Here is a 16,423-nt window from a genome sequence, read left to right as displayed (position 1 = left end):
TTCCCACCGCCACTGCTAACATAATTACCCATCATACACACATGTACACTCACTGTACTGCACTATCTGGCAATGGCCAAATGTTGACAGCCATCAATTGTCTAACACCTAATAAGTGACATCAGAGAAGTAACGTGCTTCCAAGAAATCACTAAAAAAGGAAGTATAATTCTTGTATGTCATTATTTGGTTCAACGATCGGCAGCTAGTGGTCAGTATAACGAGGGGCTGTTATTGCAATAGGAATATATGGTATCTATAATAAATGCACAAATATCCCCAGAAGGCATTGACTGATGCAACTAGTGACATGGAGAGGAAATAGACACCGTGTATCATCATCAGCTGTCGTAATGTTAGCTTGTAGGTGTAGATCATTATAACTTACACTAACCCTGGATAACGTAAGAGAGGTCACCACACACACAGCTAATGGAGATCTCTGGCACTGATCACATTGCTAACAAGGGTGGGGTGGGGCCATCGTGGCAGCTGTTGGCAGAGGGTGGGTCATGTACGTATGTGTGTACATGTATATATGCTGTGAGGGTGTGTGTGTGGGGGTGGGAATAGTGTGTGTGTGGGGAGGGTGGGGTGTTACTCGCCCTAGCTACCTATAACTATAAAGGAATAGTGATGAATCAATTGACCAGCACTAGTGATAGCAAGCTAGGTATTGTAGTCTCATTAGCAAATTAGCACATTTTGATGATGTCATTATCACCATTGTATTAGACCTAAAACAAACTGTCACTAATTGGGTAATTAATTATAATCTTATTAGAGCTGCAGCCTCTACCAGGGAATATACATATAGGAGTGTTTGGGTGTGTGGATGATGGATAAGCTTATTAGAGCTGCAGCCTCTACCAGGGAATATACATATAGGAGTGTTTGGGTGTGTGGATGATGGATAAGGTTATTAGAGCTGCAGCCTCTATCAGGGAATGTACATATAGGAGTGTTTGGGTGTGTGGATGATGGATAAGGTTATTAGAGCTGCAGCCTCTACCAGGGAATATACATATAGGAGTGTTTGGGTGTGTGGATGATGGATAAGGTTATTAGAGCTGCAGCCTCTACCAGGGAATGTACATATAGGAGTGTTTGGGTGTGTGGATGATGGATAAGGTTATTAGAGCTGCAGCCTCTACCAGGGAATGTACATATAGGAGTGTTTGGGTGTGTGGATGATGGATAAGCTTATTAGAGCTGCAGCCTCTACCAGGGAATGTACATATAGGAGTGTTTGGGTGTGTGGATGATGGATAAGGTTATTAGAGCTGCAGCCTCTACCAGGGAATATACATATAGGAGTGTTTGGGTGTGTGGATGATGGATAAGCTTATTAGAGCTGCAGCCTCTACCAGGGAATGTACATATAGGAGTGTTTGGGTGTGTGGATGTGGTGGATAAGCTTATTAGAGCTGCAGCCTCTGTACCAGGGAATATACATATAGGAGTGTTTGGGTGTGTGGATATAAGGTTAGCTTCCAGTGGTGGAGGCTAATAGAGTCACAGGAAAACCTTAATGAAGTGGAAGTACACACAAGCCATGCACCAACACCCCCACACACAAGCCACCAACATCCCCTCACACCCCCACACAAGCCACCAACATCCCCTCACACACACACACACACACACACACACACACACACACACACCGCCACCAACATCCCCTCACACACACACCACCACCAACACCTCCCACACCCCCATATGCACACTATCTGATACACCCCCTCACACACACACACACACACATACACACACAGCTGCATCATTGCGGTGTGTCCAATGGAAGGCTTCCAACAACAATTGCTGAATAGGCACTGAAAACAATCAAGTTAATTAAACAAAGTAAACAATCCTAACACTTAACAGTCACTCCAAGCCAGCTTCCCATGCACAGAGCTGCCCACACGTACACAAGCCAGCTTCCCATGCACAGAGCTGCCCACACGTACACAAGCCAGCTTCCCATGCACAGAGCTGCCCACACGTACACAATCACATGACATGTACACAATCACATGACATGTACATAATTCAATTTCTTTTAGCTTCATTAAAAACACAGAAGCATAAATATAATTATAAACTTCAAAATAGCCAACAATAACAATTGTATACGTGCAAAGACATACCTAGAGTGTGTGTGTGTGTGTTTAAAGCTAAAGAGGTCCACCACTATAGAGAACACTATAGAGAGCTGCTTGCATTGATTCACTGATGCTAGAAGAGTAGAGCCTCTCACACTCGCTCTGCAAGACAGGATATAGGAGTACCATAAAGAGTATAAGTTGACATGCACACATACTCAAGTTACTGGCAAACAAAACATTGGCTCTAAGAAAATTAAACTTTCTTTGATATGGTTGTCTGAGCAACCATTGGAAGTAGATATAATGACTGTATTATTAGTTGGCAAGCAAATGTAATATTAACAGCTAGTTAATGGTAGGCCATGACTACAGTAGTTACTAACCCTGAGGGGAGGTATCTATTCAAGCAACACAATGGTGGGGTACATGACAAAAGGTAACTTCCCACTCATCAAATGCAGCCTATTCAACCCCTCACCACATTGCTACCACAGTCCCCCTTATTGGTGGGCAGCCTTTTAACCCCCCACCACAGTCCCCTTACTGGTGGGCAGTCTATTCAACCCCCCACCACCGGCCCCTCACTGGTGGGCAGCCTATTCAACCCCTCACCACAGTCCCCTTACTGGTGGGCAGCCTATTCAACCCCTCACCACAGTCCCCTTACTGGTGGGCAGCCTATTCAACCCCTCACCACAGTCCCCTCACTGGTGGGCAGAATAGACAAACCTACCTTCACTATTATCCAGACTAGTATTTTGATTTGTTGCTAAATTATTGTTGTCCACGAGTTGTGTCCCATCCATTGTTGTTGCATAGTTACTATTAGCGACAGCTTCGAAATTGTCTCTACAATCCACAGTGATTTCAACAGTAGTATCCTGAGGCTCCACAGTAGTATCCTGAGATTTCACAGTAGTATCCTGAGATTCCACAGTAGTATCCTGAGGCTCCACAGTAGTATCCTGAGGCTCCACAGTAGTATCCTGAGATTCCACAGTAGTATCCTGAGGCTCCACAGTAGTATCCTGAGATTCCATAGTAGTATCCTGAGGCTCTACAGTGGGTTCGATAGTAGTATCGTGCTCTGTCGTAGTATCGGGCTCTGTCATAGTATCCTGAGTTTCCATAGCAGTATCCTGAGATTCTACAGTAGTATCCTGAGACCTTTCTTCAGATTTGACGGTGGTGTCTTGAATTTTGGGAGCATCCAAACTTCCATAGTTTGTAGTTGGTGACTTTTTATGATTCTGAAAAGACATAGCGAGAACCCCGGCCATTGTGAGGGAAAGTGGGCGTGGCTTGTTATCTGATTGGTCCTCCAGTGCGTCCTGATATTGGTCGTTGCTGTTGTGGGACTCAGAACGCTGCCTCTGAGCATACCACTGCACAGGGAGCATCATCAGCCTGTGTGTGGGTGGTGTGTGAGTGATGTGTGGAGTGTGTGTGGGGTGTGGGTGCAAATAATACTGTACACAAAGGCATTGAAGGTTACTCATGTACACTGTATACCTCCTGGTGTCATGCAATGCCCCCCACACACCCACACCACACTCACACACCCACACACACAGCGTACCTCCTGGTGTCACGCAATGCCCCCCACACACCCACACCACACACACAGCGTACCTCCTGGTGTCGCTGACCTCTCCCCCAGCAAAGAACTTGACGTCCCTGTCCTGGTCGTGTTGGAGACACTCCAGTGTGATCTGCAGCTCCTCCAGGGAGAAGGTCTCTTTGTTCTCCGTCTGGAAGTAATCTACAGGGACAATGAGGGGGAGGTGGTTGTCAGGGACAGACAAAAGCTTGAGTTGGGGTTAAAGAGTTCATAACTTAAAGTGAATGAAGCAATTCGTTTTGTAATTATTTAAAATTATGAGCAATCTGTTATTGTAATCATTTGCTAAGTACCCAGCCTTGTAGGTCACTGTACACACATACAGCACACAGTTAACGAGGTAACCAGAGCAGGGCATAGCTGCATGGTGTTTTAATTTGGTGATTTGGCGAATTTTACTGATGGCCAAATTTAAAATAAGGTTTTCCAGTGGACACAACGTCATTGTAGTAGCCACGACTGAGACCCCAAGTCGTTTCAAATGGCTAATTTGCCCAACTTTCCAGTTATACGGACAGAGGGTAACAAGGTAATCAGGGCAGGGGCTCACACACACAGAGGGTAACAAGGTAATCAGGGCAGGAGCTCACACACACACAGGGTAACGAGGTAATCAGGGCAGGGGCTCACACACACACAGGGTAACGAGGTAATCAGGGCAGGGGCTCACACACACACAGGTAACGAGGTAATCAGGGCAGGAGCTCACACACACACAGGGTAACGAGGTAATCAGGGCAGGGGCTCACACACACAGGTAACGAGGTAATCAGGGCAGGGGCTCACACACACAGAGGGTAACAAGGTAATCAGGGCAGGGGCTCACACACACACAGGTAACGAGGTAATCAGGGCAGGGGCTCACACACACACAGGGTAACGAGGTAATCAGGGCAGGGGCTCACACACACACAGGGTAACGAGGTAATCAGGGCAGGGGCTCACACACACACAGGGTAACGAGGTCTCACCTATTTTGAGCACTGACTCCTTGATCATCCTAGCCACTGCTATTCTGACATTGGGAACTTTGTCCCTGGCTAGCTGGAGGAGAATGGGGAGACACTCGCTGGCAAACAGCTCACATGATATCCGTCCGTCCAATAGGAACGTCTCACACTGTTTCACATACCTGTGTTTGGGGGGGGGGGGGTGTTGGGTTGAAATACGCTACCTAAAGTAATGCATGGGAATTGTATACTTGTAACACTTCCTGCTATGATATGAAGCTACGTGTAACTACTGTACACTTGTACACTGCATGTGGTGTGTGTGCAGGACTGGGTCGCTGGCTGGTAGCATGTGGTGTGTGTGCAGGACTGGGTCGCTTGCTGGTAGCATGTGGTGTGTGTGCAGGACTGGGTCGCTGGCTGGTAGCATGTGGTGTGTGTGCAGGACTGGGTCGCTGGCTGGTAGCATGTGGTGTGTGTGCAGGACTGGGTCGCTGGCTGGTAGGAGGGTAAGAATACAGTCCAACACAAACTGTTATCACAGGACTAGGGGACCCACACACCAACAGCCAGACCAGTGATAACACAGGGCTAGGGGACCCACACACCAACAGCCAGACCCGTGATAACACAGAACACAGTAGATTAACCAACAAATACAACACAGGAAAAGGTGATCAACACTGCACACATTTCATGATCTGTCCCACACATGATTATAGACTGTATCCAAGCAATGCCTACAGTGTTAGGTTACCTCACTAAGGGTCAAGTGACTTACATTAACCTGTAGAGCCACTTATCATTGGAGCCATAAGACTTGAGCTGATTGAGAATAGCCCTGCACTTGTTTAGATCCATCTGTGACAGCTTCTGGAGGATCACACCCAGCTGTGTGTGTGTGTGTGTGTGTGTGTGTGTGTGTGTGTGTGTGTGTGTGTGTGTGTGTGTGTGTGTGTGTGTGTGGATGCTATTGGGCTTGTAACAGATTTAAAGGCCTTGTAAGCGAACATAAGTACACAATGACATGTATGTGTGGGTGGTGGGTACATCAACCAGCATGGTCATAATCCACATGTATGTGTGTGTGGGTGGTGGGTACATCAACCAGCATGGTCATAATCCACATGTATGTGTGGGTGGGTGGTGGGTACATCAACCAGCATGGTCATAATCCACAGGTCTCATCCTCATCAACTCACCACAAGTGTTGCCGTGGCTCTGACCTCTGCGACCTTGTCCTCGGCCAGTGCTAATGCAACAGGATAAACGTGGCGTTCCAGATAGTCACAGTCAAACAGGTCACAGAGCAGCACCAGTTGTCTACAGGGGGTTAAGGATTGAGGGGTAGGGATTAAGATGGGGGGGGGGGGTAACAATTGAGGGGGTAAGGATTGAGGGGGCTCACTCTGCTAGGAGGTTCCTATATCGCCAGTTCTTTTCATTCTCCATATCTTGCAGACCGTGCAACACTGCTGGGAGGTGACGGCTACGCAGACCAGTGGGCAGCAACTACGTCAGAGGAGAATACATATAACTACTACTACATGACCAGCGAAAAAGAAATATTCACAAAGATCTTAGCAAAGCTTTTTGAGCTTTTTAATATAATGACCCTTCACCAGGTACCAGTCACCAATAATTGGTTTGCTCGTCTACTGCTCTTTACCCAACATCATGCACACACCTCGAAGAACTCGGCCAGATGGGAGAGAGCTCCTATCTTCACATCATCAATGTCCTTGGTGCAGTATTCCTCAAACACTGGCAGTATGTCTCCCACCATCCGCTCCTCTCCCACCACCTTGGCCAGCTCGTGCAGACAGAAGGACAGCACTCGACGGATGCGCCACTAGAGGGAAGGAAGGGACAGGTAGTGATTAACTTCAGGTAGCAACTGTTGCACTGATTGTTTTTTTTTACAACGCTTTTTGTTAAGGCCACCATGCACGAGACAATTCATTGCCTACAATGGTTGTAAGCAATGAATTGTCTCGTGTATGTAAAAATTGCTTACAATCTGTTGTATGCAACTTGTTGCCTGGTGTATGGTGGCCTTTAAGAATTCTACTGCCTAGCTTGCAGTTCCATACAATACTTGAGACCATGATTATGTGACACAGTACACTACTTAGTCAGACAGTTCTAGAGATAGAATAGGGACAACAAGACTTTGTAAATGTATCAAAGGGTTATAACGGTCTAGATTTGCTTTTAACAGCCATAAAACTTGTTTGGGCTGGCAACACAGAGTCCAAATTAAGTTAGACGTTTGACTTCTGTTTCCAATTCCTTTCCTTTATCTATGATCATGAAAACTAAGTAAAAAAAAAGTTGTTCAGCCGGCGTCCCGACCTAGGCTGGAGTCCCAGCCAACTTCATGAAGTCTCAGCCAGTGATCAGCGCGGTGCAGACTGAAGGTCTCAGCCAGTGAACTGAAGGTCTCATGAGGAAAGTGAAATGAAGGTCTCATGAGGCCAGTGAACTGAAGGTCTCAGCCACTACAGTGTTTATACTGAGAACTTCAGAAACGAAAGATAAATGTGCGCACGCCGGAGTCCCTGACCACCTACCTCCCGATCACCTACCTCCCGACCACCTACCTCCCGCTCCGAAGCCCCAGTAGTAACACACACGCAACTATGGCCCACTGAAACAGAAGTTACATAAATTGGAGAGTGGGTCTAACAAGTGGGTGGGGCTATGCATATAGTCTCTTAAAGGCCACCATACACCAGGCAACTTTAGGCAACAGATTGCCTGACTGGTGTATGGTGGCCTAATTCAATTCCAAACACAGATGACATTGCTTGTAAGACTGCATAAAGGATAGGAGGGCCTACAATAGTTGATTTAGTGCTTTCCAGGCAACAAAGTAGATATTACAAGTCTTGGGAATTTTCGGATTATTACCTTTGCAATAAATTTGGGCCTAAAGTATTTTTATTACCATGCCAAATACAGTATAGTTGTGGCTGATGATTAGCAGCATGTGGTGTGTGTGTGTGTACCTGCATGTCAGAGGCCAGCAGTGAGAAGGTTGGTCTGACAATGTCCCAGTACTCATGACCTAGAGTGAGGGCCACACCAGGCAGAGAGTAGGCACAGTAGTAGGGTAGGTCAGTGTCCACCACCTGGGCCTTCACCTGCTCTGTCATGCTCAGGTAGCTCTCCATCAGCTCATCAGGGACCACCTCCTGTGAGGCACAATAATGGACCATACATCCTGTGAGGCACAATAATGGACCACCTCCTGTGAGGCACAATAATGGACCACCTCCTGTGAGGCACAATAATGGACCACCTCCTGTGAGGCACAATAATGGACCACCTCCTGTGAGGCACAATAATGGACCACCTCCTGTGAGGCACAATAATGGACCACCTCCTGTGAGGCACAATAATGGACCACCTCCTGTGAGGCACAATAATGGACCACCTCCTGTGAGGCACAATAATGGACCACCTCCTGTGAGGCACAATAATGGACCATACATCCTGTGAGGCACAATAATGGACCACCTCCTGTGAGGCACAATAATGGACCACCTCCTGTGAGGCACAATAATGGACCACCTCCTGTGAGGCACAATAATGGACCACCTCCTGTGAGGCACAATAATGGACCACCTCCTGTGAGGCACAATAATGGACCACCTCCTGTGAGGCACAATAATGGACCACATCCTGTGAGGCACAATAATGGACCACCTCCTGTGAGGCACAATAATGGACCACCTCCTGTGAGGCACAATAATGGACCACCTCCTGTCATACATTGTCAGTTAGAATGTCAAATGCTAATTCAGTTACACAACTAATGACAATTCCAATATCAAAATGGTTACTGCAATATAGCGCACAAGGAGTGGTATTCATGACAACAAGGCTATGTTGTAAGTGTAAGATGTTTTAACAGGACAAAGGTTGCTAACACATTGAAAGCCAAAAAAGAGTATTAAATTACATGCACTAGGTGGTGACAAGCCAAATAACACCAGTCCCAGCAGACCACCACTGTACATGCAATGAACATGTCTGTCTACAGTGGACTGTACATGCAATGAACATGTCTGTCTACAGTGGACTGTACATGCAATGAACATGTCTGTCTACAGTGGACTGTACATGCAATGAACATGTCTGTCTACAGTGGACTGTACCTGCAATGAACATGTCTGTCTACAGTGGACTGTACATGCAATGAACATGTCTGTCTACAGTGGACTGTACCTGCAATGAACATGTCTGTCTACAGTGGACTGTACATGCAATGAACATGTCTGTCTACAGTGGACTGTACATGCAATGAACATGTCTGTCTACAGTGGACTGTACATGCAATGAACATGTCTGTCTACAGTGGACTGTACATGCAATGAACATGTCTGTCTACAGTGGACTGTACATGCAATGAACATGTCTGTCTACAGTGGACTGTACATGCAACCATGAGAGTTAGATGTTAGAGGTGCCACTATATACCTTGACACCCGCTATATGGTAGCTAGCTGCACTGACCTGACCGAGGTCTGAGAACATGTTGAGGTCAGAGGGCAAGCTGTCCATACCCTCCAGTGTGATATCCATGGCAACAGAGTTGGTTGTCGTGGCGTTGTGTGTGAGGTCAGTGGGTGTGTCTGGTGATAAGGGGGCGTGGTCAACTACAGACATATCCTGTTCCATCACCTTCCCAGACACAGAGTGAATGAACACACGAACCTAAGGGACGGAGGGACGGAGGGGACGTATAAAAACAGAGCAACGATTATAATTATTAGACAACTAAACTGCAACAGAACGAGATTGTAAAATGCACAATTGGTGTCCCTAGTGAACTAAAGGCACACTGAAGTAGCCATACACTGCATGAAGAAACTACAGCAGTACACAGGTAAGTAACAAGTGGAGATTGCACACATTATATAAATAGACGTAAGGTCCTATAATGCTGTATCACATCACTAAGCAATAAGAATACTCATGTTGCAATTAAGCCGCTAGTGAACATGTTACACACACACAGCTATTCATAGCTATACCTGAGAGGTGGTGTTGTTCTAGCTATACCTGAGAGGTGGTGTTGTTCTAGCTATACCTGAGAGGTGGTGTTGTTCTAGCTATACCTGAGAGGTGGTGTTGTTCTAGCTCTACCTGAGAGGTGGTGTTGTTCTAGCTATGCCTGAGAGGTGGTGTTGTTCTAGCTATGCCTGAGAGGTGGTGTTGTTCTAGCTATGCCTGAGAGGTGGTGTTGTTCTAGCTATACCTGGACGTGGTGTTGTTCTAGCTATACCTGAGAGGTGGTGTTGTTCTAGCTATGCCTGAGAGGTGGTGTTGTTCTAGCTATACCTGGACGTGGTGTTGTTCTAGCTATACCTGAGAGGTGGTGTTGTTCTAGCTATGCCTGAGAGGTGGTGTTGTTCTAGCTATACCTGAGAGGTAGTGTTGTTCTAGCTATACCTGAGAGGTGGTGTTGTTCTAGCTATACCTGAGAGGTGGTGTTGTTCTAGCTATACCTGAGAGGTGGTGTTGTTCTAGCTATACCTGAGAGGTGGTGCTGTTGCTATACCTGAGAGGTGGTGTTGTTCTTGTCGAGGGACCACCTCCTCTTCTTAGAGGTACTACCCATCTCACCGCGTAACACGGGGTCAAAGTACGACTTGAATGACGACCCTTCAGAGCTGCTTCGTATCCGAGCACTGTCGTCTTGTAGTAGCTCAGCCAATCGGCTGTGTTTGGATATCTCCCCGGGGGGTCTGGTGTAATCAGGGCGGGGGGTCTGCCCTGCTGGACCTCTGTTTCCATTATTGTCAGATTGTGTGTGCATATCATCTCTCTTGGAGTTGTCAGTTTTATTATTTGCTGCCTCCTCTTCTCCGTCTAGTTTGACTGATTTGATTGGTGGTGGGTGTATGACTAGCGGCTCGTCAAGGGTCAAAGGTGACTGTACACCTATCTTCTTTATGGCACTGTCTAGAATGTCGTTCTCCTCGCTTTCCTCAGCACAGAGATCATGACCTTTATCGAGGGGGGTGCTCTCGTCAGCACAAAGGTCGTGACCTTTATCGAGGGGGGTACTTTCAAGCAGTTCTAAATCCTCTACTGTCATGTCTTGCAGTGACTTCTCGAGAGATTCTTGGCTACTAGTGCGCGCTATCTCACTAGGAACAAACACAACCTCTTTTGATTCCTCGGAATTTGAATTAACGTCTACCACTGGCGGTGTGGACTCTGTGTGTCGTGTCTCTATGGAGGGGTCAGAGGTCGATTGCCCAGTACTGGTGGTGGGGTCAGAGGTTGATTGCTCAGTACTGCTGCTAGTGGAGGGGTCAGAGGTTGATTTCCCGATACTGCTTGTGGTCGAGGAGTCAGAAGTCGATTGCTCGGTACTGGTGGTGGGGTCAGAGGTCGATCCCCCGGTACTGGTGATGGTGGAGGGGTCAGAGGTCGATTGCCCTGTACTACTAGTGGATAGTTGTTCAGTGTCTAGGAACGAGTCACTGAGAGGGGGTAGGCTATCGTCTAGGTCAGGGGAAGTCCCGGGAACATAGAAGGTGGAGATAAAAGCACCCAGCGACTGAAATGCAGCCTTGCGGACCTGAGGGGCATAGTGATAAGATCAGTACAGTCTGTGGAGATATACATTGTATAGAGATGATCTTAACCTAGCCCACAACCATCTACTGCATGGCTATATGCATGTGAAATCTAGATAACTGCTAACGAGGGGGCTTTACCTTTAGCCCTATTAACTACAGGGGCTTACCCATCTTGAGTCATCGTGCAGTAGGCTGAGATAGACTGGAGTGAGCTTGTCGTGACGGGTACCAAGGTTACACGAGGCAGACACATCAGTGAACACATCGGCACACGCCTTACGCACTCCCCACACCTCGTCCTTACACAGCTTAAAGAATAGCGGCAGCTGGGCAATAAAGAACAAGAAGATGAGTTGTTAATCTGATTATAGCTGCCAAAACAGCTGAATTCTAGATGAAAACACAAGGCTATATAGATATATTATAGTAGTGGTTCTTTCATCTGTCATAACTTGCATTCCGTGGATCCAATTTCAATGTTTTTCTGATTTTCTGAAAGCTTAGACAGAGACCTTTCAAATGATGTCATCAAAATTTATATTTGAGAGACAAAAGTATTTGCCAATTATTATTGTCCATACCATGAATAATAATAGCCCATGGTCCAAGGCGGAAAAATGACAAATTATGGCCCCAACGAAATTTTAGATTATTTAAAAAGTAAGTCTCTTTCTAAGCTTTCAGAAAATCCTGAAATTGTTTACATTGGATCAACGATACTAAAGTTATGGTTGTTAATAATTATGTTCAACTACATCCCGCAATCTCAAAATAGTACATCTTTGGTTTAATCATGAAATAGGACATTCTAAACACAAACTACAGGCTCTCAAAGAAAGCTACCACAGTGACTATAGATAATCTCACCAGATGTTCCTCTGCATCGTCCTCTCCCAGTACAGGACACAGCTCCCTGCAACTCATGACGTAGGCCTTGCGTACATGGAACATGGTGTCCAGTGCCAGAGAGGGAAGGAGGGGAACAAAGTGCTCCACAATCAACTCCCGACCAAGGATACCAGCAATACGCCCAAGCATCTATACAGGGGGCAAGGAGCATCGTATAACTGGGAAATTTGGCAATTTGGCGAATTTTACTGAAGATCCTGGCAAATTAGCGCAACACAATGTCATTGCTGTAGTAGCCACGCCTGAGACGCCAATATAAACAACGCCAAGTCAGTTCAAATGGCTCATTCATCAAATATAATTATAATATCTGCCCAATTTGGTACAACATGAAAGAGAACTCTTTAGAAAAACAATGAAATTGGCCAGTGCAAATTGAAACTACACAGCACACACTATACATGTACATGTACTGCAAGTGAGTAGCCCACACTATACAAGTACGTGTACGTGTACAATGGATCATTGAAATCAAGCTCAACATAATCATGTGACCTTGGTGGGGGGGGTCTAACTCACCAGGACAGTGTCCATTCTGAGGTCATAGTTCTCGTCCTTGCCAAGGCAGCGCTTGATCATCGGGCACAGCTGACTCAGCAGATTACCTACACACACACACACACACACACACGAGTAATGAAGCCCTCTAACAGCAATGAAAGGTTTTGTGTACAGAAACCTTCCTCTACTTTACCTTTGTTGCCTCTCTCGTCCTCCAGTAGACTCACTACAAAGTTCTGGCTAGCCCTGCGTACCTGAGAAGGGGAAAACCCTGTCATTAGAGATAAAGTTTACAAAAACACAATCTCTTGAAATTAAAATTAATAATATAAGAATCGATTGAACTATGACTTGTGGTAACTAGAACACACATCAAGAACACTAATCAGAGGAGCTGTTATTCTAATACCCCGTGAGCTACAGGTACTGTACCTGCAGGTTGATGTCCACGAGCATCTTGACTGGTATCCCAAACAATCTCTCCTCATTCTCTGGGGCAAACTCAGCCCCATCACCTCGTAGGGCAGCGTTGCGCTCCAGCAAAGGTGAGAGGTTGGCCAGCACGTTGATACGAATACAAGGCTCTGTGTACAGGGAGGGGAGAACAAACCTGTGCTATACTGTACGAATACAAGGCTCTGTGTACAGGGAGGGGAGAGCAAACCTCTGCTATACTGTACGAATACAAGGCTCTGTGTACAGGGAGGGGAGAACAAACCTCTGCTATACTGTACGAATACAAGGCTCTGTGTACAGGGAGGGGAGAGCAAACCTCTGCTATACTGTGCGAATACAAGGCTCTGTGTACAGGGAGGGGAGAGCAAACCTCTGCTATACTGTGCGAATACAAGGCTCTGTGTACAGGGAGGGGAGAGCAAACCTCTGCTATACTGTGCGAATACAAGGCTCTGTGTACAGGGAGGGGAGAGCAAACCTCTGCTATACTGTGCGAATACAAGGCTCTGTGTACAGGGAGGGGAGAGCAAACCTCTGCTATACTGTGCGAATACAAGGCTCTGTGTACAGGGAGGGGAGAGCAAACCTCTGCTATACTGTACGAATACAAGGCTCTGTGTACAGGGAGGGGAGAGCAAACCTCTGCTATACTGTACGAATACAAGGCTCTGTGTACAGGGAGGGGAGAACAAACCTCTGCTATACTGTACGAATACAAGGCTCTGTGTACAGGGAGGGGAGAGCAAACCTCTGCTATACTGTACGAATACAAGGCTCTGTGTACAGGGAGGGGAGAGCAAACCTCTGCTATACTGTACGAATACAAGGCTCTGTGTACAGGGAGGGGAGAGCAAACCTCTGCTATACTGTACGAATACAAGGCTCTGTGTACAGGGAGGGGAGAGCAAACCTCTGCTATACTGTGCGAATACAAGGCTCTGTGTACAGGGAGGGGAGAGCAAACCTCTGCTATACTGTGCGAATACTTATGTAAATAATAATTATGTACATTTAATTGCACTGGTGGTGGGAGGGCCCCCTAGGGAGATAGAATAACTTTTATACCGATAATTTATAGCTAAGTAAGTTAGCTTATAGCTATATGCTGTGTATTGCCTGAGGGGGGATACTTCCTATTAAAGTATTGTCATGTGCAAGCTCTGAACACAATGAGGCAATGAAGGAATACAATACTGAGACTAGATTATATAATGGGATTATATTCCTACCATAGTCGGAGGCCAGGGCAAACACAACGTCTAATAGGAGATCAAACTCTGCAAAGCTGCTCACGCACTGGACTGCATCAGGTATGATCCTCAGAGCTATGTCCCTGCATGGAGGCAATGCATCAAACATAATTATAATGAAATTTCGCAAATACCAGTATTTGTATGACATCACGATCCTTGCTAGAACGCAAAGGTTAGATTGTCAGGTTTACTCTTTGTTAATTAGTAATAATACGGTACTCAAGCTCTATAACAGTAGAGGGCAGATGACCAACCTTTCCCCAACATCATCGCTTTGGAAGTACTTCTGAAGTTTCTCTAGAGGAGAGAGGAGGTCATCAGGAGAGAGGTTGTCCACTAGCGGGTCCAGGTCTTCCACACACTCCTCGTCATCATCGGGTATATCGTCCTGGTCATCTGTGTGGGCGTGTGTGTGTGGTGTGGGTGGTGTGAGGGATGCCACACACAGTGTCTGTGCCAATGGCCATCACATGTACAGCCATCACATGTACAGCCAATACATTGGCCGCTAATAGTCTAGTTGCCAAGGTGATGGCTACGTCCTATATAAGTGGGCATGCCAATAACATCTAACAAGATATGTAATCACAATCACAACAAGTGCTAGCAAACATGCCACCTCCGACCATTGCATAGTGTAGTGGGTGGGTCCTCACACACCCACATACCCACACACTCACACCCACACAATGACATAATCAACAACTAAGTATTCGCACTACATATACATCTACACACAAAGGTGAATGTGATGAATAATAGTTCTTCCAATGGCAAACACAGATATGATTGATACAGGAAGGCATCTACTGCTAACACAAGACTAACACAAACTTTCATTACTAGTACACATGTACACTGTGCACTGCTCCCCTCCCCCATCATGAACATGTAGCCACGCCATTAGTCAGAGCCCTAGTGACCACACCTAAACCAGCCGGGCATCCACACACTCACTCACCATATTGTGCTTCCAAATCACTGTCAATTTTTGACAAGTCCAACCTCAATTCTGTGAATATGAATTGTGTGTGTATAAAATCATGACCTTTATAACTTATTTAAAGGCTCCTACACAGTACTAGCTCTGAGGGGCACACACACACACACTCACCTGCCATCATGGAGTCCTCGCACAACGCTAATACACACACGCCATGGCTTGCCAAATATGAATTTTCTTATGGTCGATCGAACGGTTCAATGACCTTTGACCTTTAATTGCTTCTCGCTAGCCTCCATTATAAGCCGCTACAAAAAGCGGCCTTTAGTTGAGGTTATGAGTTTTTGCCCAAACCCTTGCCTCTTTTATATGAATAGCTAACTGTATTATGCATAACATTAGATTAATTTTTAGCATTGTCAACATTGTCAACGTATTTATACTGAGTTCAATTTTCAGTCTCTGGCTAGACCGGCTGTGCATCTAGCACTTCTGTAGCTCCCTCTGCCTCAGCCTCAGCCTGCCCCTCCTCCACCTCATGTAGTCTCCCCTCGTGGTTGATATCTAATCCCAGGTACTGTACAGCCTCCCTCACCACATCAAAGAGAGGGTGGTCCAACACCTTCCCCAGCAGACACTCGTTCATCTCTCTCAGTCTCTGCACACAATGAAGCTAGCCTCATAACAGTGGCCTAGTATATTATCACACATGTGTACCGTAGTCTCGCTAATGTAATTATTGAGGGGGGGGTACGATAACTAACTGAGTGATTGTGGACAGTGTACAAACACATTGTGTGGCTAGGAATTGTCAATAACAGCTAGGGTGACTAACCATCCCACTGTATTGACCCACTCTTACTTGAGTTTGATCCTCCAGTTGATCGATCTGCTTGCTCAGTTCAGAGCAGGAGAGGGTGGCCTTGCATTGCTCTAGTTGAAGGTGGGTGGACTTGTATCTCTCACGTGCCTTCACAATCTCATCACGCAACTCTTGAATGTTCCTAAAAACACAAGTAAATAATATTAAGAAAACAATGCATTGTAAACTTACTTGACTCTGGGGGTGTACAGGTCATTTTT

General features: G+C 46.2%; 2 protein-coding genes across 2 annotated transcripts in view; both read right to left on the bottom strand.

The window, feature by feature from the left end:
* Positions 1 to 2,056: 2,056 nt before the first annotated feature.
* On the bottom strand, positions 2,057 to 15,649 carry LOC135340693 (serine/threonine-protein phosphatase 4 regulatory subunit 1-like). The gene is made up of 20 exons (XM_064537032.1): positions 15,512 to 15,649; positions 15,359 to 15,409; positions 14,652 to 14,793; positions 14,374 to 14,477; positions 13,121 to 13,272; positions 12,882 to 12,942; positions 12,707 to 12,792; positions 12,146 to 12,316; positions 11,446 to 11,604; positions 10,249 to 11,277; positions 9,201 to 9,401; positions 7,691 to 7,876; positions 6,367 to 6,531; positions 6,088 to 6,191; positions 5,882 to 6,002; positions 5,461 to 5,570; positions 4,701 to 4,861; positions 3,741 to 3,870; positions 2,842 to 3,515; positions 2,057 to 2,267 (listed from the first exon to the last, which is right to left on the bottom strand). The coding sequence occupies exons 1-20, from the start codon at positions 15,519 to 15,521 to the stop codon at positions 2,257 to 2,259; spliced, it is 3,828 nt and encodes a 1,275-aa protein (XP_064393102.1). The 5' UTR covers positions 15,522 to 15,649; the 3' UTR covers positions 2,057 to 2,256.
* Positions 15,650 to 15,712: 63 nt separating this feature from the next.
* The window catches only part of LOC135340695 (uncharacterized), a 3,556-nt gene continuing 2,845 nt past the window's right edge, over positions 15,713 to 16,423 (bottom strand). Inside the window, exons 9-11 of the mRNA XM_064537034.1 lie at positions 16,395 to 16,423; positions 16,203 to 16,344; positions 15,713 to 15,998 (exon numbers count right to left, since the gene is read on the bottom strand). The exon at positions 16,395 to 16,423 is cut by the window's right edge and continues 19 nt beyond it. Coding sequence (XP_064393104.1) covers positions 15,807 to 15,998; positions 16,203 to 16,344; positions 16,395 to 16,423 — 363 coding nt within the window. The 3' untranslated portion in view covers positions 15,713 to 15,806. The remainder of the gene's footprint in view (positions 15,999 to 16,202; positions 16,345 to 16,394) is intronic.

Source organism: Halichondria panicea, chromosome 9 (genome assembly GCF_963675165.1).
Source record: "Halichondria panicea chromosome 9, odHalPani1.1, whole genome shotgun sequence".
NCBI lineage: Eukaryota > Metazoa > Porifera > Demospongiae > Suberitida > Halichondriidae > Halichondria > Halichondria panicea.
Note: the sequence above shows the minus strand (reverse complement) of the source record. Positions and strands in the feature narration are given on the sequence as shown.